This window comes from Peromyscus maniculatus, chromosome 11 (genome assembly GCF_049852395.1).
Source record: "Peromyscus maniculatus bairdii isolate BWxNUB_F1_BW_parent chromosome 11, HU_Pman_BW_mat_3.1, whole genome shotgun sequence".
In the NCBI taxonomy this organism is placed as follows: domain Eukaryota; kingdom Metazoa; phylum Chordata; class Mammalia; order Rodentia; family Cricetidae; genus Peromyscus; species Peromyscus maniculatus.
Window position 1 is genome coordinate 64,817,776 of NC_134862.1, and position 25,817 is coordinate 64,843,592.

The following is a 25,817-nucleotide window of genomic DNA, read 5'->3' on the forward strand; positions in this document are numbered from 1 at the left end:
GAGCACACAACACACGGCAAAGGAGGCCTCTTCCTGGCCTGTCCCCTCAATGGGGCACCTCTGCCATCTCTACCCACCAAAGGATAGCAGATCTGAGAACCCATGGCACAGACCAAGCTCTGTCTTTGGAAGAGCAGTGCTGCTCTGACCACTGAGGTCCTGCAAGCCTTGACCCCTTATAAACCACGTGGTTTGGGCATGTCTATCGGGTGTGGCTTGCTTCTGCAGACAGCAGAAAGAATAGGTGCCCTGCTGTGGGCCATGAAGAGGAAGCTGCTTGGAAGCAGGCAAGAGTTACGGTTAAGAACTCTGGTGTCGTGAATAAGTGTGGTGGCTCATCCCTATAATCTTCCCATTTGGGAAGCAGATGCAGGAAGATGGCTGTGAGTTTCAAGGCCAGTAGACTTTGATACAGAGTAAGACCCTGTCTTAAAAATAGGACTCCATGGGGTTTGGGGATTTAGCTCAGTGGTAGAGCACTTGCCTAGCAAGCTCAAGGCCCTGGGTTCAGTCCTCAGCTCTGGAAAAAAAAATAGGACTCCACTGCCTCAAGCCTTGTTTTTAGTCCCAATCACTTACAGGTACCATGGGCCCTTAAGAGTAGAAAAGTTATGTAACGGCTCAAACTTGGTTTCTTCAGCTACTAAATGGAAACTCCAAGGTCTGAGGATTCAATGAGACAGTCTATAGAACCCAATGAAGGGCAGCTCATTAGTGATAAATGGAACGACCTAATGCAAACTGCTGAATGACGTCGTCAGAGATCTCGGTCCCTCCAGTCCCAGAAATGGCAGGACACTGCTAAGTCTTGACTTGCCTTCCAGACTCACCTTCTTCCTGTCGTCCATAGCAGCTCTAAAGAAACTATAGGGCATCTTCTTTCTCTGCTGCTTGTAAAGCCAGTCATTTAAGGAGTACAGGAAGTTCTGGACCGACGGCCGGCCAGGGAAGTACTGCAGGTAGGGACAAGTGCAATTGGAGAGTAAAAAACCATTCTACAGTTTTACAGTCTTATCAAGAGTAAGGGACTGTGTAGACGTGGGCCAATGCAGGTTTACTAGAATGTTCCAAAGCCAATAGGCACCAATGTAGATTCCCATAGTCTATTCTGGGCAGAGTGGAAGAGACTCTGTCTCTGAGGCCCTGTGGGTCTCTCCTGTCAAGGTTCAGGCTCTAATGCTGACCTAACCACATGCGACCACTCAAAGGACGGCCCAAGAGCAGGCCACTCCCAGGACTGCTGTGAGCACTGGGCACAGGTCTTTATTCCAGGTGGTCCTCAGACGAGCACCTCACTGACGAGCTGGACTGAGGTGGGTAGGCGAGGGGTTAGACATGGGGTAATAGTGGAGAACTGAGGCTGCATCCTGGCAGCTCTTTTCTGACGCTCAGAACCCCCCTTTTACAGCAGCTGGGTTCCCCAGACACTGAGATCCCAGGGCGCTTTCCCCGGGCCACCCATGACCACCCACAAACCTGCTGAGAAGTACGGGGGGGGGGGGGCGGTAGTCAGCAGGGACATCTTGGAGCCATCCTCAGTAGTGAGATGAAGGGAAGACAGACTCAAGGGCAGGGACTTGACACCAGCACCACAAGAGGGAGGAACCAGAGAGTCTGAAGTCCCCAGTGCAGAACCCCGCGGGCTTCTGCCCGCCGCCTTTGGAACAGCCACTCCAAGCTGCCTGGACTCTGCTCTCTGCTTTTGCTAAGTAAACTGTTCTAGCTTCTTGGCTCAGTTCTTTCTTTTGAAAAGACAAGAACCAAACTGAGGAGAAACCCTCATTGGTAATAGGCTGGCAAAAGACCTTTTGTTTTTAGCCCATAGGCCACCAATGCGGACGGGCGAGCCCAGGGCTTAGGGCCAAGATCCAAATCTTGATGGTAACTCCCAAGGGCCCCCGAGGAACATGAAAAGCTACTTTGACAATAAGTCAACTCAAATCTGATTAGTATCAGCACTCTAAAACCACAGGGGCTCGGGGGAGGGGGGACGATGCGCATGTGTGCATATGTGTGCATGTACAAGTGGGGGTGGGGGAACAAGGGGGTGCAGCGGTGGCGCAGGGCAGATAAAACCACACAGAGGGAAGAGGTCGGTGGAGAAGACGATGACCCTGAGAAGTGTGATGAGAGGAGTGTAAAGAAAACCATCTGAGAGAAGAATCCCGGATACAAGACGGTACAGGGGAATCTGCTGCCAGACCCAGTCCTCTGGGAGGACGTTAGACGTCCTTCCCAAACCTCAGGCTGGCCATCCCCCAGAGTGAAAAATGGCTAGAAAGACTTGTGCTTCAGAATGCTTCCTCCTGGCCAGCCCCTGGGAGCTCTGGGCCCACACACTAATTTACAGCTCCAAGTCAGCATTTCTCGCTGACCTCCGCCTGCCATCCTGACTTGGCACCTTCCTTCCGCCTTCTAAGGCCATGCATCAGGAGGAAGGATGAATTAAAGGGCTCTGGACAGCAGCAGAGCAGGGGAACCTTGGTGAGCACACGCCACCCAGTGGCCAGCCCTGACCGCTGCCCACACGTGACAAGGCAGGCTGACAGGAGCCCTTCCTTCCAGGCTCTCCTGTCCCTGGAGCGCTCAGTCGTGAGAGGCAAGAGAGAGGGTCAGTTAGAGGAGACGTGGACTTTCTCCTCAGACAAAGCGTGTCATTGTTCTGAGCTGTCATTTCTGTATTAAATGATGACTACTACCCACAGAATTTAAGAACGGAAAGTGAGCAAATACCCAGTTCACTGTACAGTCAGCCTGCCAGAGCTCAGGGGAAGGGAGCAACTTTGACTACTATTCTTCAGGAAAGAAGCTTCCAGGAGAGTAAGGCAGAATGTGACAGGCAGCCCTGACTCAGCCCCACAGTCTGGGGCTTAGGGGAGGTGGAGAACTCTGGTAAGCAGGCAGAGTAAGTCACTGGCTGGCTGGCATAGTCCCAGCTATTGGGGTATCTGGCCCCGTGTCTCTCCCCTCTACTCTACAGGGTGGGGTGGTCTCTGGTAATGTGGAGCTGGCACAGAATATGGCTGAGAGGAGGGCAGCAGTCTATGGGGGGCCTGGACAGGCATGGGCCAGGTGCCCAGTCAGAGCTGAATTCCTCAAGGAAAGGACTGGTGTGGCGCACGGCTTCCAGACATGCATGCTAATTACACACGGAACTACAGAGTCAAAGCAGGCCGGGGCTCTGCTCACCTTGGCCAACACTGCCGTAAGAGGTCAAACAGGGCCTCTACACGTGTGTCCCAGGTCACCCTGCTCCCACTGTGGGCCACCCACACACCTGGCGTCCCTCAGTCCTCTGCTTCAGCGCCATCATCCTGTGTTCTCTGAGAGGGCTGGCTTCAGGCTGAAGGGCCCCCCCCTCCCACACTCTTCTGTCTCACTGGAGTGTGCTGTTCAGGCCTGGATCTAACTGGGTGTTTTCTGTGTCTCCTCTTCTCTGGGCTTCACACAGCGGAAACTAAATACCACATTGCTCGTAGCTGTGAACAGATACAAGCCGCACAGGAGAAACGACTGCTTTGGGGGACTCCTTGGGAGCAGACTGACCTGGGCTGAGGGGTCCTTCTCACTGAGGTCTGCAGGAGTAGGGGAGCACACAGGAGCTTTCCCTCACTGCAGTGGTAGAAAAACAGTGCAGAGGATTGCTCTAGACCTGTTCCCTCTGAATGCTCACCAGGATGTCTGTCCCAGGCCTCGGACTGTGGAGCACACGCAGGCTGTAGGCCTCAGAAACAAGGTCTCTATCATGGAATGGCCCTGCCTTGCCTGTGGCATTCCCCACAGGGTCTTCTGTGTACAGACACACTGACCACCAGGCCGGGAGGGTGGGGACGCAGAAGAACGGGCGAGAGAGGGAGACAGCAGAGGCCCCCACAGACCTGGGAAGGGCGGGCTTGAATCGGCTGCCACCGAGGGAGGCTGAGTCAGCAAGCAGGCCCAGGGGACAGGCAGCCCTGACTCAGCAGCAAAGCAGGGCAGGCTGGCCGAGGATGGGAAGCCAGAGTGGGGAGGAAAGAGAAAGGCAGCTCTGGATGGCAACGCCTCAGCTCGGGCCTTGGGTCTGGTCCTGCTGGCAATTGTAAGGCAAGTCGCTTAAGCCCTGGGCCCCTTAAATGGTAGGGACACCACTTTGCAAAGCAGTTAAGGGGACTACATGCTGTCAGACATCAGGTCCTTGAAAACCAGGAGCTTCACTCTGAGGAGCCGCCACCTTCCTGAGACGCCAGGGAGCACAGTTGAGGGTTACCACTAGGGATCTGGGTCTCACCGAGAAGACAGACAGCAGTGTGCAAAGCACGCGTCTTCACTCTGGTGGCCACAGTCCCATTTCCTCAGTCACCATGGCAGGGAGTGAGAAGCCACAGTCTGGGGCTTAGGGGAGGTGGCGAACTCTGGTAAGCGGGCAGAGTAAGTCACTGGCTGGCTGGCATAGTCCCAGGTATTGGGGTATCTGGCCCCGTGTCTCTCCCCTCTACTCTACAGGGCGGGGTGGTCTCTGGCAATGTGGAGCTGGCACAGAATATGGCTGAGAGGAGGGCAGCAGTCTATGGGGGGCCTGGACAGGCATGGGCCAGGTGTCCAGTCAGAGCTGAATTCCTCAAGGAAAGGACTGGTGTGGCGCATGGCTTCCAGACATGCATGCTTATTACACACGGAACTACAGAGTCAAAGCAGGCCGGCGCTCTGCTCACCTTGGCCAACACTGCCATAAACTTTTTCAGGGCCGCCAGGCGATGTCCATCCAGAACGGAGAACTTTCCCACTTCTACATGCAAGATGTAATGTAGTGAGGATTCTAGGTCGGCCATGTAGATCTTGGAGCTGGGGACCAACAGGAAGCAGAAAGAGAAGGCGCATCAACCTCAGAGCAAGCGCTCAAAGGAATGAAGGGGGGGGGGCATTACTGATGTCACAGCAATGTGTAGCGCTGGGCTCTGACAGCAGTTGGCTGAGTGCCTTGGATGAATAACTTTTCTAGGTCTCAGTCCCTCATCTGTAGAACAGACATAACACATTGCTCACAGGTAGGTTGCTAAGATTGAAAACAGATGTAAACCAGCTCGGTGCAGGTAGGGAAGGCCTTCTCTCCAGGTCTAGAGCTAGCCCTTTCTGTAACTCACTAACTAGGCTCATTCTGTTTTGAGCAAAGACCCTTAGGGACAGACAAACAGACCAACAGTGGATATGCAAAGCTCTGGAAAAGCTAAGCTCTCTGGGAAAGGGAACGGCCTAGAGTTTAGCCTCCCACCAAGGCTAGGGGCTGGGACGGCAGAGACCGGAGAGGAAACACATTCTCTGTTTCTTTCAGGGCTCATATGCATACAGTTTCTAGACCTGTCAGGCCTTAGACCTCTCCAGGCAGTCGTGCCATCCCATGTCCACCATGCTTCCATGGGGTCAGCTCAGGTACTGCCGGGAACAACACTGAATGCTGGTTACTTCTCCACCTCTGCTCCTGACACCTGGGTTCTGGCCTCAGCATGATGGTGAGCTAGTTTTATGAGCTCAGATGTTTTTTATTCCCTGAGCCACTTCAGTTGTAAAACTAAGCAATAGTTCTGCCTCTTGAAGGTATGGAGCCAACAAGGCCGGCTGCCAAGATGAGCAGTGACTACATACACTTCACTCTCAGGCAAAATCTCTACTGTGGTGTCCTCTGGCCTCAGTTTACCTCACCATTCTGATGTTCTGCCTCAACAAGTGACCTCATTGGTCTGGAGAGATAGCTTAGAGACTATCTCTAATAAGAGACTGTACTGCTCTTCAGAGGTTCAGTTCCCAGGACCCCCACCAGGCCATCCATAACCTCTGACACTCCAACTTCAAGGGATCTGATGACCTCTTCTGGCCATGACACACACATATGTATGAATAATAAAATCTTAAAAAGTGGCCTTATGACAGAGTGAGATGATGCAGGAAGGTGGCAAACACAGAACTTGGCACAACTCTTAGTAACCTGGATAATCCAAATGATAAAAATGACCAATGACACCTTCGTGTGCATGCATGTGTGTGTGGTGTACACATGTGTGCAGGTGTGGCTGCCTGTGCAGACCAGAGGCTGGCACTGGGATGTCTTCCTCTTTGATTTTGGAGACAGGGTCCCTGCACTCAACTGGGAGCTCACCTTTCAGCTAGACTGGCTGGCTATGGAGCCCGCTTTGTGCCGGACTGCACTCCTTAGTGCTGGGGTTACGGCCGCACCACTACATCCAGCTCTCACAGGGTGCTTGCGATCTGAACTCAAGGCTCACCTTTGCCCTAGTACGTCACCCACTGAGCCATCCCCGGGGCACTCAGTGCCATCACCTCCTAAGTCTCTTTCCTGACTTGATTTACTAAAACTCCTTCCACTTCTACCCACCAGGTCTGCTATGCTAGGCTGTGAGACCCTTTCTGGACCTTTCCCCCAGTTCTCTGTGCATGCCCCACTTACAGGCTGTCTTTCTGAGCCAGCACCGGGCTGCCTGCTCAGACAGCCTTGCTTAGTAGGTAGCTGGGTACTAGGGCAAGAGGTCTCCCTCTCCATCTCCACGTACAGCATCAGGGCATTTACTACAAAACCAAAGCCCAGGAGTCCCATATAACCAGCAGTTCTTTCACACCTAAAACTCTGCACAGATCAGGACTACCTGAAAAGTAGCGCACTCCCTGACACTTGTGGCGTGCAGAGAAGAAGGTTGGGTGACTTCCTAGAAGGGATGCTTTGAAGGGGACTGTAAAGTCTATGAGCAGAGACTGCAGCTCTAAGCAAAAATCACTGAGGGGCAGAAAAACAGATGGGCAGTGCACGCATGCGCGCGCGCACACCCCCCCCCCCCCCAAAAAAAAAAGCTGGCCCTCTGCGAGAGTGGAAAGCTAAGGACCCGGCTCCTCACTAAGGCTGGAGAACTGGGATTGCAGCAGGGCCTGGGGCAGGCAGCGTGGACAGCAGTTTGTCCCTTTCCGAGCTGATGTGCCTGCAGGTGCCAGACCTCACACTGCACTAGACAGATCGGAACCCACAGTCCCAGCACATGTGTGGCCCTGAAGAAACAACTGCCCGGGACAGAGGCTGGTGTGGGCCCTCCCTAGTAATCCTCCACACTGGCTCGACTTCTCGCTGTCCTTCCCTCCTCCTTTCCTTCTCTCGTTCTCACTCCTGCTTTCTCACGGCGCAGTCAGACTGGCCTGGGATGCACAACCTGTTGCTGTGGCCGCCTAGGCACTGGCATTGCAAGTGTCCAGCGCCACGCCTGGCTTCTCCTTGCTTTTGAGTAAAGTTAAGCTTATGCAGTGTGGGAGACAGACAGCATCCCTTCCGTTAGGAAGGATAACGTGCGATGCCATTTGGCAAAGCCACATTTGGTGCAGAAGCCCTGTCACAAAGACAGGAGAGGCCACAGCAGGATTCCTGAGCATGGTCAGTAGTCATGCCTCCGCCCCCCAAAGGCCTACTGTGTAGCACGGTGTTACTCAACTGGGGATGTAGTTCAATGGTAGAATTTCTACCTAGCATGTTCAAGTCCTGGGTTGAGTTCCAAAACCCAAGGCCAGCTGTGAAGGGACAGATGTAGGCTATCCCCATGACAGGAACAGGAATGAGTAAGGCCGTGTTGGTGCAGGGGATGTGGGCGTGATCAGAGAGGAGGAAGGAGCAGGGATGTATGGGAGAACCTGGTGCCCTTACTGGTCTACAATATTCCACACTGTGGGTACTATATTCTCAGTAGTGACTGGCGCCGCTGTGGTTGAGGGCGTCTCCCTGGTCGGTCCAGACAGTCCCCGGAGGTAGGATGTGTAGAAAGACCTGGACTCCATCAGCCTGGGAAGAGAGCAAAGGGAAGAGTAAGTACAAAGGAAGACTCACAGAGCTGGCCAACGTCAGGGGAGTCAATAGGGTGGCCCCTCCAACAGAGAGGCCGAGCAAGAACGATCTAAACTTACCCCTACCTTGTCTTTGGCCCCTTAGGCCTCATGTTAACCTGTCCATTCACTGGACATGCTACAGAAACCCTCTTTCACACCAGTCAGATACGGAACCTCTGTCTGAAAAAGTAACTGGACCCGAGAATTACTCAACATGCCCCCTGGCTCCAGTGAAGGCCATGGTCTTTAGAGGCAGGTGGGCTCCACTGGGAACAGCATCCATTCTGCCAGAGAGAACTGGGGATACACTTCAACAGGACAGCTTCTGCCTAGTTTGTGCAGGTTCTGGGTTGGGACCCCAGCACCACAAAGACAAAATCTACCAATGACAGGAATGGCTGGGTTTGACTCTCTTCCCTACAGACTAAAAGATGACTGGTCTTGAGGCAGTCACCCTCCCTCCTATAAGCTTGTTCCAAGACATCACAAGGTAACATTACTCCCCAAGGAAGTCAGAGTTTGATGTGTAATTTTAAAAATAATATCAATAACAGAGAACCAGGTTTGTCCAAATCCTCCAGATTTCTTTCTCCTAACACAGGAGTTGAAAGGGCAGGAAATAGCTCCTCAAAAAGGTCTGGCCAAGATAAGCATCAGTGACAGGATGTCCCATGGGAGCCAGCATCAGGAAGCATGGCTTCCCTGCTATGCCATCCGGGCTCACTATCTATCAACGAGCAGATGGTTCAGGAGCGGCATCGTCACAAACAATTTTCTCCTCCACCAACTCCAAGGGAGGAAACAATGCCTCTTCTCGCCTCTAGGACTGGCACTTTCTGGGCCTGCCCAGGATCCAGCCTAACATTCCCCGTGTGAACATCACACTTCTTGACTCTGTGAGGCCTGCCTCAGGGGCACTGGTGATCTAGGCTGGGGCAAGGGTAAGAAGATGCCTAGCTCAGCTTCAGGGTAGGGTGGTACTAATGGCCCCAAGAAGCAGATTTCTGGGTAGCGAGGGTAGCCCAGCTCCTTGGCCCCCCGGATTTCTGCAAGGCCAGGCTGACATCAATCATCTGCCTGCAGAGGGCACCCAGGCACCATCTGGTGCCATTTAACAGGCCATTCAGCAGCAGGAGGCTGACACAGCAGCTGAGGCTGGCTTGATTGTTTTCTCCCGACATTCGGGAACGGGCTATTGTCTGGCTCCTAATGGACTTTTCTGCAATTAGAAAAGGAGAGGGAGGGAAGGTCCAGCATGTCTGAGTCCTTGCGGGGCCTGCCCCCTGTCAGTGCACCCCTCTGTGGACAGAGGGGATGGGGGCCGTGGCCAGGGTGTGCTGTGGATGGCTTAGAAGCACTCAGGGCCGAGGCAGGAACCCTGAGCTGCAAGGGTGGAGGTCTTGTCTCACACCAAGGATCAGACATCTGCTTCTCCTGGCTGTTCTTCCTGGCGCTCTCTCTAGGCAGGAAGAATGAGGAGACATGGAGGAGACAGGGGGACATCACACTCACACAGGCACTCGGGAGGCAGAGCCATTCCGAAAGAGCAGGTAGCATGATGGGAAATCCGTGACACCAAACTTGTTCACCACGTCTTTCTCGGTATTCAAGACCCTGCGCACCGGTATACGGCGCTGGGACAGGTCCAGAGCTACCTGCAGAGACAGCAGGATGTGAGGGGCTTACCCAGTGGGGAGAGAGAGCCTCAGTAAACGGCCTGCTGCTTGGTAGGGACTAGGTAACAGCTGTCTTCTATCCAGACTTGAAACCTTGCAGAGCGGACCACCGTGATAAAGCTCATACAACCCTCAGGTTATAACTACCAAATACCACCCAAGATGAGGGCCTTGGAACTGTGCAGATGTCCTATGATAATACCGACTGAATATGATAAAACGTGGTTTTATTTTTATTCTTATATAAAGCTTTAGAACTATATCCTAGGTCAGAAAAGATAATACTGATCAGACACAATCCTTTTGTTTTTAGGGAGAAATAATGGGAAATAGTATCTCCTGTTATGCACACTACATTGTGTATTAGAATGCCACGTTTAGTCTGCAGAATAACACTGGACCAGCAGCCCCTGTCAGGCCCTCACACCACAGCTGCGCCAGGTGAGTCCTGGCTCCACAGGACCAATCTTTCCTTGACTCAACTTCCTTACCTGCAAAATGATAGCGATGACAGCATCAACAAATCATAAATCTTAGAGGGCAGTTATGAAGACTGCACTGATAAGATTTATTAAAATGCAGTAATGGCCAGTATATGGTAGACATATATGCTATTTACTAAAAATACATCATTTGGGCTGGGTAGATGGATCCATTGATAGTGTTTAAACACAAATGTGAGGACTGGACTTCAGATGCCCAGAACTCATGTAAAAGCTGGGGTGGTTGCACACATCTGGAACCCCAGCATGCCTATGGTGAAATAGGAGGTGGAGACAGGAAAAGCCCTAGAAGCATACAGGCCAGCTAGTCTGGCATACACATTAGTAAACAAGAGACCCTGTCTCAAATAAAGTAGAAGGTAAGGACTGACATCTGAGGTTGTCTTCTGACTTCTACATGTGCATCATGGCATGTAGATGTCTTTGTGAACACACACACTACATCTATATAGGAAAAAAATTTCACCTGGGTATGGTGGTGCACACCTGTAATCCCAGCACTTGGGAGGTGGAGGCAAAAGAGTCATGAGTTCAAGGCCTGTGGTGGTACCAGTTGGTACCAGGGAGCAGGGTACTGCTATGACAGATCCGACCATGCTGCTTGTTGGCAGAATGTGGACATAAGAGGTTTCAGAGGAGAATTTTAGTAAGTGCTGGGGAATATTATTCTAAAGTGTGTTACTTTTGTTTATGTTGCATTTGTTTAACTCTGTGAGGCTGTGTTACTGTGACTGTCTAAAACACCTGATGGTCTAGTAAAGAACTGAACGGCCAATAGCAAGGCAGGAGAAGGGATAGGCAGGGCTGGCAGGCAGAAAGAATTAATAATAGGAGAAATCTGGGAGAAGAGAGATCTAGGAGCAAGAGGAGGAGGACATCAGGGGCCAGCCACCCAGCTACACAACTAGCAATGGAGTAAGAAAGAAAGGTATATAAAAACAGAGAAAGGTAAAAGCCCAGAGGCAAAAGACGGATGGGCTTATTTAAAGTTAAGAAAAGCTAGCAAGAAAGAAGTCAAGCTAAAGCCAGGTATTTATAATTAAGAATAAGCCTCCATGTATGATTTATTTAGGAGCTGGGTGGTGGGCCCCCCAAAAGACCAAAGAGCCAAAGAGCGAAAGCAAACAAGTGTCCTAAAAACTGTTCTTGTGATATGTTGGCAAAGAATGGAGCTGCTTTCTGACCTTGTCCAGAGAATCTACCTGAGGCTAAACAAGAGTTTTGGATTAATGATATTGGCAGAGGAGATTTCAAGACCATCTAGTGTTGATTCTGTCATGTGGCTATTAAGAGTCACTCTTATGCAGATCTATAGTGAAAAGGAACAAGCTGAGAAAGGAAAAATACAAAATGTCCAGTTTGAGGAGAAAAAGGGCACCAGGAAATGTAATGAAGCTAAATTAGTGCTCAAGGAGAAAAAAAGTTTAAAGAAAAGCCTGATCCTAACTGGAATCAAGGGAGGGGTGGCTTCAGGGCAAGGCCCCACCCAGCTGAGCTTCCAACTTTTGAAAAGGTTCCAACCAAAGAAAAGCTTAAGCAGTGAAGGAAACCATGGAAAACAGAAAGCTGGTAGAAATGCATTTGAATGAGGACAAGGCATTCCAGCCCCAGCAAGCAGTAGAACTTGGTAGCTTCAGCTCCACGGTTCTGGTCAAGGACATAAGAAATGGGTTGTTGAATCTCCCTCCACAGCTAAGGAAAGCCTCTGAGGCCAGGTGTGTGTCAGGGGAGTCCCTGTATGGAGGCCCAGATAGACCATTTCCTGAAGCTGTGAAGTTCAAGCCTGGATTGCCTTGGAGACCCCAAGATGTTAGAGATGATAAGAATTGTGGGATACCTGCCAAGGAGAGCTGCTAACAGGGAGTGGAACCAGCCCAAGAGAGAGAAGTGTGCTGCAGTCAACACAGGTAAAAGGAGCTGGAGATCTGAAGAGCGCTTTGACATCAGATATGGAGATGCAGAGTGTGGAGTTTGCCCTGCTGGTTTTCAGTCTTGCTTTGGTCCAGCATTTCCTCACTCTGATCCTTTTCCTCTCTTTTGCAATATGTTTTGTATATGTTGTGCCATTGTATTCTGGACATATGTGATCTGCTTTTTTATTTTGATTCTGCAGGGGGTTACAGTTAAGAGACTGCATGAGTCTCAGAAGAGACTTTAAGTTTTGGACTTTTGAACAGTGTTGAGACTGTTAGAGACTATGGAGACTTCTGAAGTTAGAATGAATGCATTTTTGCATTATGACATGGCTACAAGCCCATGGGGGCCAGAGAGTGGAGTGGAATGTGGTGGTTTGAATAAGAATGGCCCCCATAGGTTTATATAATTAAATGCTTAGGGAGTGGCACTATTTGAAAGGACTAGGAGGTGTGGCCTTGTTGGAGGAAGTGTGTCACTGGGGTGGGATTTGAGGTTTCAAAAGCCCAAGCCAGGACCAGTGGTTCTCTTTTCCTGCTGCCTGTGGATCAGGATATAGAATTCTTTGCTACTTCTCCACCACCATGTCCCTGCCATGACAATGGACTAAACCTCTGAACTGTAAGCAAGCCCCACTTAAGTGTTTTCATTTATAGAGTTGCTGTGGTCACAGTGTCTCTTCGCAGGAACAGAACACTGACTAAGACGAGGCCAGTCTCAGTTACCCAGTGAGTCAGAGGCCTTCCTGGATTATGTGGCACTCTATCTCATAAAACCAAATCAAACCACATGCTGTTCTATAAACAGACTAGACAATAACAGTACACAGAATCCCACCCTGTAGCTGGGGAGCCACGGTGCAGAAGGGAATCATGTTGTGTGAGGTGAAGGGAGAACTGATTCTAATCAGCATCTGTCAATCATCTGAGTTTGACAGGCCTAACCAAGACACACAGATGGACCCCAGAGGGTCAGGCACTATAAGAAAGCTGCTGGCAGTCTCCCTAACTACACTCGGAAAAGCTAAAAGGTCCCAGGGTGTCATCAACAAGGAACACTCTCCTGGACCCACAGTAGTGTCTAAGTTCACCTCCTCGGGTCTCTTCTCCCAGCAGACTCTTGGAACATGTAACAAGCATGGGCACACCCACCTTGCCCTGAAGAAAGGCTCCCAAGTCACCTGTGGCAAGTCCGTGAACTAGCACTATGGTACGTGCTCTCCACAGCAGGCAAAGAGGTGGATCGTTATAAAGCACCTCCTGCATGCTGGCCACGGAGTCAAGCTCTTTATCTAAATTGCTAATATGAATAATATGAATAAACATAACCACTTCTATTCAATAGTTATGGAATAAGGCTCAGAAAAAGTCGGGAACTTGAGCAAAGACACTCCTTGAACTGGTGGAGAAGTACGGCACTGCTGGTCATGAGGGACCAGGTTATTTCTCACGTGTCTGCTTCCCTCAGTTTTTCCTCTTCTTTTGAACCCCAAATCTGTGTAGTGAGGGCCGTAAAGAAACAACACCGGTCAGGTCAGACAGGTCTGCTCCACATTCCTAGATCCCAGACCTTTTATCCCACTCTCTTAAATTTGGGGATCAGCAGAAATGTGTTGGTATCGTCCTGACTCAGTAGACAGCAGCTATTGCTTTTAGTTTCAGAGAGAGAAGCGAGAAGAGACACTAACTTTTTCAAGTGGAAAGGTACCTCTACACTTCCCACATGCCCCACCAGGGGTCAGGCGGTGCCTAGCTAACACATGTACAGGGGCTAGCCCCCTGCACCGGTCTGAACTCGATGCTCTCCCCCTGGCCTCTTCTCAGACTCAGGGAAGCCGGGGCAGCTCACCTCTCTACCCAGGTACGAGTCTTTGTTTTCAAAGATCAGGGCCAAGTACTCTGTGTTATTTCTTGTAAAGAATTTGTTGATCTCCTTCATCCTGCAAGAGATAAATGGGGTCACTTTCTCTCCATAGTCCGTGGAAATAAGGTAAGACTCCCAGTGACGAGCACTTCCCATGTACACGGTTCCCCATAACCCTGTGGCCTCCCTCTGCCCGCCAATGGAAGGAAACCAAAGCCTTAAGTCTCAGAGGATGCCACTCATGCTACCTAACTCCTTCCATCCGGTCCACCTTGGGTTTTATTCCTTTATACTTTCCTTTCTGTCCCTTTCAAGAGTCGGGAGTGAACGGGGGCAGGCTGGGGAGGAGATGTCGAGATGCTGTCAGACCAGCTGTCTCCACATCTGGGTAAGGCCCCAGCTTACTGGAGACAGTTTTACCGGTTCTCTCAGAGACTGGGGACTAGAACCCGTTAAACACAAGCCCTGGTCCACGGCGAGTCATGAGCAGTGAGGAGAGCTGCGTTTTCCTCTCAGGACAGGAAGAGAAAGGGAGGCAACAGCTGGAGTCCTGAGTCAGGAAGCCTGGGCCAACCTCTTCAGCTCAGGGCGAGGAGAGCAAGGCCCAGTTTTCTTGGGTAGAAATGATTAAGAAGGTAAATTCTATCTCTCAACCAGATAACTAAGCTACAGGTTGTTTTAAAAACTCAAAGAAAATTGTGTCTCTTCATTCCAGTTAAAAAGAGAGCACCCGGCTGGGCAGTGGCGGCACACGCTTTTAATCCCAGCACTTGGGAGGCAGAGGCAGGCAGATCTCTGTGAGTTTGAGGCCAGCCTGGGCTACAGAACGAGATCCAGGACAGGCACCAAAACTACACAGAGAACCCTGTCTCGAAAAAACCAAGAGAGAGAGAGAAAGAGAGAGAGAGAGAGAGAGAGAGAGAGAGAGAGAGAGAGAGAGAGAGAGAGAGAGCCAGTATATGCTTAAGAGGAGGATGAGTGAGAAGGCACAGGGGTGAGGAGAGAATGCATCTTCCTTTTATCCTCAGCCTGGTGTCTCACTTCCCCACAGTTAACCCAAAGACATGTACAAACAGAAAGGGTGACATTAGGTCACGCTAGAATCCAACCTGGTGGCAGTATGAATGGATATGCCAGAGAGGTGGGGATTAGGGTAAACCTTTGATGGGTAACAGAAGTTCTGTAAATAATATCAGCCTCTGGGTGGCATTAGGTGGCCAGTCTCTCTGACCACATCCTCATACCTACCCTAGGCTGGCAGAGGCGCAAGCCCTCAGCCTTCTGGAAGAGGCAGTTCAAGTTTCATCACGTGTATCTGCCTATATTCTTCCTAAGGGGCATCAAAAGGATCACTTTGAGACAGGTTGACACATTTGGCCAGCTTGTTGCTTTTAAGGTTCCCAGGGCTGGCTGAAAATGTACTATAAAGGACGTTGTGTGTGTGTGTGTGTGTGTGTGTGTAAGAGAATGAGACAGATATATAGCCCTGAGGAAATGGAAGGAAAAGAGGACCAGGGTACAGGCTAATGTGCATTTTCTAGAGGGATGATATTATGGCTTGGATATGAAATGTCCCCACAAAAGGCTCATGCATTGAAGGCTTAGTCCCCTGCTGGTGGGTCCAATCATTGAGAGATGATTGGTTCATGAGGGCTCTGACTTAATCAGTAGATCACCCAGTGTATGGATTCATCATTTCATGGCAGAATCAGGAGGCGATGGAAACTCAGAGGTGGGACCTAGCTGGAATAAGTACACAACTGTGTACAAGTCCCTGGGGACTATATTGTCTTGAACTCCTCTTTGTCTTTTTTTTTTTTCTCTTACTCCTTCTTGGCTGCCATGAGGTGAGCAGCCTCTGCTGAATGCTCTGGCTGCCATGATATTCTGTATCATCTCAGACCCCAAATAATGGGTCCTGCCACATATGGACCAAACTTGTGAAATGATGAACCCAAACCAATCCTTCTTTCTTTCAAATGATTTCTCAGGTATTTGTCATGGCAGAGGGTGAGGGGACCAAGAGTTACCACAGATGGAGTCTTGTTGTGGAACCTCAATCTACATTAGGAGTATATGCTTGGCCCCAAGGTCTCTGTCAGGCCCTCTAGGAGGATGAGGGATTGATGAAGATGATAAAGGAGTCATTGTGAATTGGATTCAACACCAGTTGACCCGTTGACCATTTTCAGTTTACAAACAGGGCTTCACTGAGCACCCTAGCCTTTTCTTCAGAATGGCATCTGACCTCCTCTGCCTTCTCATTTGCCAGTGGCCTAACCTGGAGTAGGCAGGGAAAATATCCTACACCCACAGACACTCCTGAGGACCAGACAGCAGAAGCAACAGCTGAAGAACTCCCCTCACACATTTTTCTTCCACCCAGCCGGTCAGGCCCCTTGACCCTCAGACAGCCCCTAAGGGAGAGGACTCCTCAATACCTGAAGGAAAAAAAGGTCATTACCAGCTACTCTAAAGTCTGTCTGGCACATTGGGGTGTCTACTCCAGAGGTAAAGGGCACAGGAAGAATCAATGTGGGTCCTCTGCCCCATGGTTCCCAACACCTTCTCCACGCTTGGGCCCCTGACCAATGCTACACTAAGCCTGCCCCAACCCAAAATACTTGACAGGCTTCAGTGGTGGGCAGGCTGAGGGCCATGTGTCATTGTGCGACTCCAGAGCATCAATGAGCCTCCTACGTAGCGTCTCCACGTTAGCACCAGCCACTGTAAATGAAAACAGGAAGAGGGCATCAGGACGGAACAGACTCCTGTACCCTTGTCAATTTCACTCACAAACAAGGGTCCCCAGACCAATTCCAAGAAAAAGCACATGCCAGCCCTCCTCTGAGAAGGCTACGGTAGGGTGAGGGCTCGTGTGGCTTAAAGCAAAGCAAGAAGCCCCATCCCTGCACCTTGTTTCTGGAAGTTTCGGTGGACAGTGGAAAGTCACCGGTGGTCTTCATGCAGACCAGCTGGGGAAGAAAGGGACTCCTTGGCACAGATTAGCTTTCCATGGGCCCATCTGCCCCTGCTCCTTTCCCTGGAAATGGGTCTCTGAGCCGGTGTCTCCTCAGTGAGAACTCTCAGCCTGTCATAACACTCAGCCAAGGGTCAAGGATCCAGAGAGCAGAAAGGTGTCACTCAGAACTAGCTGCAGGTTTAGGGCTACTTTGGGGAGATGGTGCCCCATCCCACAAACCCACGACTTTGGACAGGCCACACTTGAAGGGCTGCTCAGCTGAGCTTTCCTGAGGCATCTCCCCGGCTGACTAAGGAGACATATGTGGGAAGACAGACTTGGCTTGGGGGCCTCTTCTCCTTTGTGAAAGGGGTTTTCTTGACTCTGTAGGAGCCCAGGTCAAAGCAGAAGAGCCGGGGAAGATACTGGCAATGCCAACACAGCAGCCAGAGCCAGAGCACCCACCTGGTAATGCTGTTCCAGGACCACTCTTGGAGAAGGCCTTAAAAAACTGAAACAGACAGACAAGAGTCAGCAGTGATGTCGGCGGGCCTGCGTCTAAAGTGCCGCTGCGTTCTAACCGGGGGCTTTGGACAGACTATTCGGAGTCCCACTTTCTTCACCTGTAACTGAGATCATAGAGGTTTTGTTCTGGAACTTTCTCTAGTGTCCTCACAGTCAACCCCTCCTCAGTGCCAAAGCACTCTGAGAACTTGGAGGCAGCAGCTCACAAACTTTACTAGAGACCAACTCCACAAAGCCCTGGCACCTGCACCTTGTTTCTGGAAGTTTCGGTAGACAGTGGAAAGTCACCGGTGGTCTTCACACAGACCAGCTGGGGAAGAAAGGGACTCCTTGGCACACGGTAGCTTTCCTTGCGCCCATCTGCCCCTGCTCCTTTCCCTGGAAATGGGTCTCTGAGGCTGGTGTCTCCTCAGTGAGAACTCCCAGCTCATCATGGCACTCAGTCAAGGGTCAAGGTTCCAGGACAGGTCCTACTGAGAGGTGGACCTGTGCCCTAGAAAAACAAGACTGTAGCACACAGGCCCCTTTCGACACCATGTTGTCCTCTTTCCCCAACCGTGTGACACCCCAGGCCCAGTCTGTCACTGGAGTGAGAGGACGGACAACCTGGATTTGCTTCTGCCCGAGGGACATGACAGCTGCGGGCTCTCGCCTATGTCCTCCCATCTCAAGAGGAAACCATGGTTGTCCTGCAAGATACTCAGCTATCTGCAGAAGAGCCTGAAGGCTTCTCCAGGAGGTCCGCAAACCTCATTTTTGGCCATTTTTTGCAAATTTAGTCCTCTATTTCAACAGCATGGTCTCAGCCTTATTCCAAGCAGGTAATTAGGTGCAGCCAGAGGGTCTGGCAGAACTGAGTTCAAGACCTGGCTTTGATGTGTTCTTGCTGTGTGACCTGGGAAACCCCTTAGCTGCTCTATACCTTAGTATTCTGATCTTTAAAATGAGAGTGGCATCACCAGCCTGCAACTGTTATAAGATTCAGTAACATAAAAGCTAAAGTCATCAAGGCACACATAACCATATACTAACTGACCCCATAAATGTCAGTCCATCACCATCATTCCCTTCTACACACAAACCCTTTTAGTACCAGGAAACAATGGCCAGCTAGGATGGGTCTGTTTCATTCATGTGTAGGCAGGAAGGGAAAATTCACATGAGTAACAGACTGCAGAAACCAGCCCATCCTCTACCTGTGACCTTTGCCTGTCTCCTGTGACCTCACTACCTCTCCTCATGCTCTTTACTCCATTCTCTTTTCAAAATATGAATGCAATACTTTATTCATAACCCATTTACATATGTCACACATATACCCTTGTTCCTGATAATTACTGAACAAATCTTGACTTAGTAAAATTATTATTCTAATACTTGTACAATGATCACAAATTTCCTGAATTTTTTTGTGACAGAAATCAAGTTTATAACGCACATTAGAATCTTTATGGATAAACACTGCTTCTCAGAAACAAAATAAATGGGACACTGTAGGGTGGTTTGCTCGGTGTGGGACTGCAGCTGTTGTACTCACTCACTTTTGTACAGACGGGACAGACTTCAGCTTCTTCCTAGACCTCTCAAGTCACGGGCCAGCCTTCAATGGCGTGGCTTTCTCATAGCTACAGCAGTTACAATCAGGTCTGCAGTATAACATGGTGCCTCTTCCTTCATCAGCCATCAGGCTGCCTGAGTCTGAGAAGTACTTGTCCTAAAAGGAGCTGGCATTCTGCATCCCTCCAAACAAAAGGCGTCTCCTTCACCCTCAATTTCAAGGCTCTAATCTACCATAGGAACTCTGAGTTGAAACCAAGAGTGACTCAAGAGACCCCTCCCACACACAGAGTGTATGACAAAGGAAGTTCTGGGCCATTACTTGGCCTTCTCAGTATTCAGAAACGCCCTATCTACCTTCCATAACACTATTACCCTCTGAGAACACAGATGATCTTTAGAAACTTTTCCTACCAATTGACATCTTTCTCAGTACCCCCTTTCTCTACCAGCTCCTTTCCTAGAGATCCTAGGAATCCTCATGTAAATTATAGGACAGAAGGGAAGAAGGGCAGGACTATGGAAAGGCCTCCCTCCTTTCTCCTGCATTTCCTGTTTCTCTGCATTGTCAAATGTCTCTTTTGCTCCCCGACATCTCTCGGAGCCCACCCCTCAGCTAAAGTGCCTCCGGAGAACCGAGCGGGACTCTCCAGCAGTCGCAAGCATCTCCCAGGCGAGGCTTGCACTCTACGCAGTAGCTGTCCACGCTCTCCACCTCCCTGTCTAGCTTCTATTTTGTTTTTCGTGCACGTTTTCTTGAAACTAGCTCTTTCTTCTTTCTTTTTTCTTTTCTTCATGTTGCCACCCTCCCTGGTTGCTGGGCAGTGACCGGCTCTTCTTGGCTGTTAACCCTTGTCCTAACTCACCCTGGACGGCTCTCCTGCGCCACCTATCATTATCATCAGCTGCTCTTAGTCTCTCTCCTGTTGCTACACAGCAGCTCACATCATTCTTTGTTCAAAGTGCCCTGAAAGGCACCATCCAGAGGAGGGGGTTCAGTTCATACTTTCAAATGAATGAATGAATGAATGAATCAAGAACAAACCTACGGTTTCTGTTCCCAAGCCATTCACATTGTTCAACTGATTTTCCATCTGAGCCTTGTGTCTCAGGTCCTCACCTGTCCTAGACTTCTGGTTCCTCCTGGCACACTCCGCAGAGGTGTCAGGCACCCCTACCCACACACCACTGCTGAGGTACCCCTCCTTCAACCTACTTCTGCACCTGGGCTTTATCTCACCCAGCAATCAGTACTCCTCCCTGCTTCCCAAACTAGCATGTCCCTTCCCTCCAAGCCCCATGCAGCCATCTGGAGTTCTGTGACTGCCTTGGGGGTACCACTTCAACAGCCTTGCCGCCTGTCTACAACACCTCTCACCTTGTCTAGGCCAGGACCAACAAGGAAAACCTAGTTCCTGATCTATCACATTAGTCCTTATCTGCTTTCTCTTCGTGAGTCAGAAATGTTAATCCTCAGCCCAGCAGGCACGGGAGCTCACAGCCAACTTTGACTGTGAGTGCAATCCCTAGATCTATACATTAGAAGAGGAGAACTGACTCCTGAAAGTTCCTCTGACCTCCAAACGCATGTACACACACACACACACACACACACACACACACACACACACACACACACACACCCTCTCAATCTGTTCTTCAACTGTCTTCCTCCTTGCCACTGGGCTTCCTTCTCTAAGGAATAATTATGGGATTCTTCTTCCGATTGCCGTAACTCTGCACGGGCTATGAATAAGATCCAAACTCAATACATTTAAGGTCTTCCTTTCAAGATCTGAACCCAAATCGTCCTTCCCCCATTCCCTACACTCCAACCACAATGAACTTCAACCTGAACTTACCATCTAGTAACCCACTGTGGTGGTTCGAATAAGAATGGCCCCCAGAGGCTCACGTGTGAATGCTTAGTCAACGGGACTGGCATTATTTGAGAAGGATTAGAAGGTGTGGCCTGGTTGGAGTAGGTGTGGCCTTGTTATCATGGGGTTAGGGGGAGATGGTGGGAGTGGGGAGGTGAGGGTGGGCTTGGAGGTGTCAAAAGCCCGTGTCAGGCCCAGTGTCTGTCCGGTCACCCCTCACCTGGCTGCAGAGCAAGCTGAAGCTTTCAACTACACGCCACCATGCTCCCCACCATGATAATGAACTAACCCTCCGAACTGTAGGCCCCAGTTAAATCTCTGTGAGAGCTGCTTGGTCACGGTGTCTCTTCAGAGCAACAGAATAGTGACTGAGGCAGCCTCCCACCTGCCTGGCTTGGGTAGCACTAACAGCTTATACATCACTGGAAGCCCCACCGGGCCTGGTATGCTGTCTAGCGTACTTAGCTGTCCAATCCAGCAGCCAGAGCCCTTTCATCATCTTGAAGGCTCAAGTGGAAATCTAGTCAGGGCACATTTTTGTCCTCTTAGGAAGACACATCCTTGTTAGTAAGTCAGCCACTGGAGGTGTGTGCCTACCTGAGGTCAATTACCCCTGAAAAAAGGGCGGCAGAGCATCCATGAGTGCAGAAGATCAAGACACCAGGAATGAACAGCTGAGCAGAAGGCACAAGTTCCAGGAATGACCAGTGGTGGCGCTGGGGCCGCGCACACAGAACCAGTTTTCAGAAACACAACCAAGTCTCCAGGCATTTTATAGTGAGCTCAGAAAGATCAATAGCCTTGCTTAGTTTCTGTGCGCTGAAGGATCAGTGTGGAAGGTGGGTGGAAGGCAGCAGGTGACAAGAGGGGAGGGGACAGCCCGTGTCCTTTCCCTGAGGGAGGCGACACGCGGATTCTCTGTCATCCTCAACACTCACCTCTGGCTGCAGGGTTCTCTCAGAGCTCCACAAAGTAACAGCCCGGACTCTGCACACCACGAGTGTTCCACACTCTGCCTGGCTTTCAAGGACCTGGCTATTCTTGGGCTCCTACTTCCCTTAACCCTACTCACCCCGAACATGAGCCTCCATGGAACATGCCACACAGTTCTGCCCATAACAGGGTCCCAGCTCTTACCTTCCCTGCCCAAGGTCCTCTGTGCCTAGGATGTGCCCACCACACAGAAACTCCCATTAGACCCAGGGGATAAGAAACAAGAAGAAAACTAACATTTACCAAGCCCCCCAAAATGCCAGTGCCTGGGCACTTTCACAGGTAAGGCCTCTCTTTATACTTGGGGATCTTATTAATAGATAGTGTCACCCCATTTTTAGAGGCAGGAAAACTGAGACTGGTTGGGGCATAGAGTGACTTCCTAGGTCCCACACAGTGAGCAGTGGAACAGTGAGTTTGGATCTGCATTGGTGATCTTCTCAGAGATCACTGAACAGGCCTTCCCCTCCTAATGAGGGCACTGCTCTGGCTTGCTCGGTGTAAATCTTCTGAAGACTCACCTCCCCAAATCTTTGTTTTCTTCTAGTGCATTCTGCTCTGGCCTGACTCGGACCTGGCAGGACAAGATCCTGGCCTTTAGGATTCAGTATTTTCTAAACTGGCTGGGCTGGTGGGGTTCAACATGTGCTCGTGGTGGCAAGGGGCCGGAGACAGAGAAAAGGACAGTGACACTCACTAGAGTGGCCCCATCGCACCATGCGTCCTCACCTAGGACTCTCAGTCTCTCTGGGTAGTGAGCAAAGACAGGCTCTGGCCCCTAGAGGGCAGCAGTTAGGGCAACAGGCTATCGGCTGCCGAGTTTACAAATCTGTTCTGCTTTTTAGGGAGCCTGGCACTTCAGGCTTCCTAGTCAAGACTGGAGATCCTGGGTGAGTACTGTTTTAAAACCTGCTAGAAACAACCTAGCAGCAAGCTGAACTTGACAGCAGTTTCAAGTGTAACAAAAACTATCATTAAACTTCTGCTTTAGCAACAGTTAACACAAACCAAATTTAGGATCACAATGTAAAATACACATTTCTTATTGCAGATCGCAGTAAGAGGGCATTTAAAAGGCACTGCTTGGAGTCTTGGGGGAAGAGGCCTAGCAATGGCGTGAACCCCCGGCCATCATGTAGAGTGCTGAGGACAGGACACTGAGTGCTTCTCCTCAGATGAAACTAAGCAGCAGGTTTCTCAGTGAAGTCATGGAGAACTGTGCCAAGAAAGGACCAGACGAAAGCTTAGGAAATGGACAGCTGTCTACTAAACTGGCCCAGCCAGGTACTACCAGTCTGGAAATAAAGGAAAGCCAGAACGACCAGGTAAGGTCCCTCCCAGGCTCTCCCACAGCCAGCTGAGCAGCTGAGGTGATTAATCACTTGAGGCATCCAGGCTGCGTGTACTTCGTGACTTGGGTAGGTGCTGAGAAGCCTCTGGCCCTGCACCTGCCTGGGCCTCCTCCTCACACCCAGTGTCTGGCCTCTCCCTGGCTGAACAGAAAGCTCCAGGTGTCAGGGCCTACAGAACCCCACTTGATATCCTGAATGGGCTCCCTATGGGCTAGAGAGTGGCTAACCCCCAGTGCTCAGGGCTCACTGAGAGGAAACTGAGTCTACGGATGATGGCTCCAGCTGCTACACTGGAGTTCCCACAGCTTCCCACTCAGTATTGCTCACTCTGGCCCGCACAAAGCATACCCACTGAAGTATGTTGCTACATATCTTGGAGATGAGGACAAGCAGTGTCCTTGCCAGGGAGACTTTCTATTTAAAGAGGGGACTGCTCAGAGCCACCTGGATGGTATGGCAGTAGGCACTATTTTGCCATACTGTTCCCCAAACCAACCTGGTCTTAGAGCATGGGCCTGGGTTCTGATCTTAAGTGGGGGCCATTTAGGAAATAATGACTCTGGGGTCGGGAGCCTCTGAGTCCAGTGGGGGTCATAGATGGACACTCCCACAGGTGAAACTGCCCAGTGATCAGGCCTGTGGATCTGACTGAAACTTGAGGTCCCTGAGTTCAGAGATATCTTGTTCCAAAAATAATACTTGGCATTTCAGTCTTCAAAGGCATCTCCTGATTATTCCTAATGGTAGAGGAGAAACTGCTTATCTAGATGCCATTCTGGTGGGCAGGGCTGAGCCCTGGGAGGCCCTTACCCTAACTGCTGCAACTTTTTCATTCTGGGCTGTGTAAGGGCTCTTGAGAACCATGGCAACTGTTCAGTCGTCAACTTGTTGGAGAGGCTGGAAAGATGGCTCAGAGGTTAAGAGCACTAGGTATTCTTCCAGAGGACCTGGGTTCAATTCCCAGTCCACACAGCAGTTCATGACTGTCTACAACTCCAGTTCCAGAGGATCCAACAACCTCACACAGACATATTTGCAGGCCAAACACCAATGCACATAAAATTTAAAAAATTTTTTTTTTGTTTTGTTTTTTTTTTGAGACAAGGTTTCTCTGTATAGTCCTGGATGTCCTGGAACTCACTCTGTAGACCAAGCTGGCTTCAAACTCAGAGATCTACCTGCCTCTGCCTCCCAAGCACTAGGATTAAAGGTGTGTGCCACCACTGCCTGAATATTAAATTTAAAAAATTGTTGGTGTTCCGTGATCACTGACAGAGAATCATCAGAAAGCTCATGTCTCCGTCAGAGCTGGTGTATGAGAACCCTCATGCCTTGGATGTTGGTGACTTCTGTCCCTGGAAGCTTTGCCATCTAAAGCACTGCACATTTCCACTATGGGTGAGGCCATCCCTTAAGTCACCTGGGTGCACTTGTGTGTCAAAGCTCTTCCTTGATGAGAATGAAGTACTCCAGTGTCTCTGAAGAACCAACAGGCCCCAAAGGATGATCCTACCCACAGAAGGGCCAGAGCCTGCACCCCAGAGTGGGAGGTCAGAAGTGAGGAGAATTACAAAGGACCTTGAGAGCCAGCAGCACTCACTAGCCTGTGTGATGGCTACTTTATAACACAGTGTGACAATCTTCCCACCCCAGAATCCCCATGTGCCATCTCCTTCATAAAGACGGACTTTCTCAGAATCAAAAGGCCCCTTCCGTTTCTGCCTCTATCTCTAAAACAGGTGTTTCATCAGATGGTGGACAGTGCTCCAGGACCAGGACTTGAAAGACTCGGGCCCAGAGGCATCAGAGGGCTCCTCAGAGCTCAGCAGCCCAGGGAGGTACCAGGGAAATGCAGAACAGGGGCTCTGTGCTCCGCCAGAGCCATCCCCAGCCCTCCTTCCTCCTTATCACATACCCTCACAGTTGGGAAGCCTAGGATGTCGAAGTCTCTGCAGACAGCAGTATTGGCCTCATCAGCACAGTCCAGGACAGCAAGATTCAGGGCCGGCCTCCAGTCTGAAAGGACAAAGATAATTCCAGTAAGCAAGAGGAGCTTGGCCTTCTGCTGCTCTTCCATCCAGGACCCCACAGCCACTAATCCCCGAAACTCCTCTGAGGAAGGGCATACGTCCATCAGAAAATGACCCCTAAGACAGTCCCCTCCGTCTTCCTTGAAACAGGTTCTCAAGAAAGGACCTAGGCATGCAGTTAAGTAGCAGGCTACGTTTCCTTGTGATGGTGTCTGCATTACCCTTGTGCTTAGTGGGGTGTGGCCTGGGACTGGAGGAGCTACGAAAACCAAACAAGGAGTGCAGCCCCAGGAGAGGCCCCAGTACTGCCTTTGTCCCCAAAGAGCTACCTGAGAAGGTGATCAGTTTCCAAAGGGAGAACATGCCCTGGGAGCTTGTATTCCCCAGCGAGGTACCCAGCCAAAACAGAGGCACAAATCCCAGGGGAGAAAGAAGGCAGGAGATCCAGGAACCTCAGAGAAGGGCACCCAGATGACTGGTCATGTTTTCTCTTCAGGCCCAGGCCTAAAGGCTTCTTTCTCCCTGTGAGAGCAACTGGTGGAGGAAATAATGGCACAGATGACCAGAAACCGACAGACTATCCATCCATACTAGGCAGCTCTCTGAGCTCTGACTCAGGTCAGGGGCGCATTGCTATTCCAGCACAGAGCAAGACATACATACACGAGGCCACATAAACCTTGAGAAAGCAGTGGCCAGTGCCGAATTATA

At 50.5% G+C, this 25,817-nt stretch overlaps 1 protein-coding gene across 2 annotated transcripts in view; it reads right to left on the reverse strand.

Moving 5' to 3' along the window:
- Window positions 1–25,817, reverse strand: part of Qsox1 (quiescin sulfhydryl oxidase 1) — a 37,502-nt gene that overhangs the window by 4,226 nt on the left and 7,459 nt on the right. For both annotated transcript variants that reach the window (XM_076547659.1, XM_042257924.2), the window contains exons 2-9: window positions 24,992–25,092; window positions 17,235–17,280; window positions 16,432–16,534; window positions 13,793–13,883; window positions 9,364–9,506; window positions 7,673–7,807; window positions 4,692–4,821; window positions 831–953 (exon numbers count right to left, since the gene is read on the reverse strand). In XM_076547659.1, the coding sequence (XP_076403774.1) occupies window positions 831–953; window positions 4,692–4,821; window positions 7,673–7,807; window positions 9,364–9,506; window positions 13,793–13,883; window positions 16,432–16,534; window positions 17,235–17,280; window positions 24,992–25,092 (872 nt within the window). The remainder of the gene's footprint in view (window positions 1–830; window positions 954–4,691; window positions 4,822–7,672; window positions 7,808–9,363; window positions 9,507–13,792; window positions 13,884–16,431; window positions 16,535–17,234; window positions 17,281–24,991; window positions 25,093–25,817) is intronic.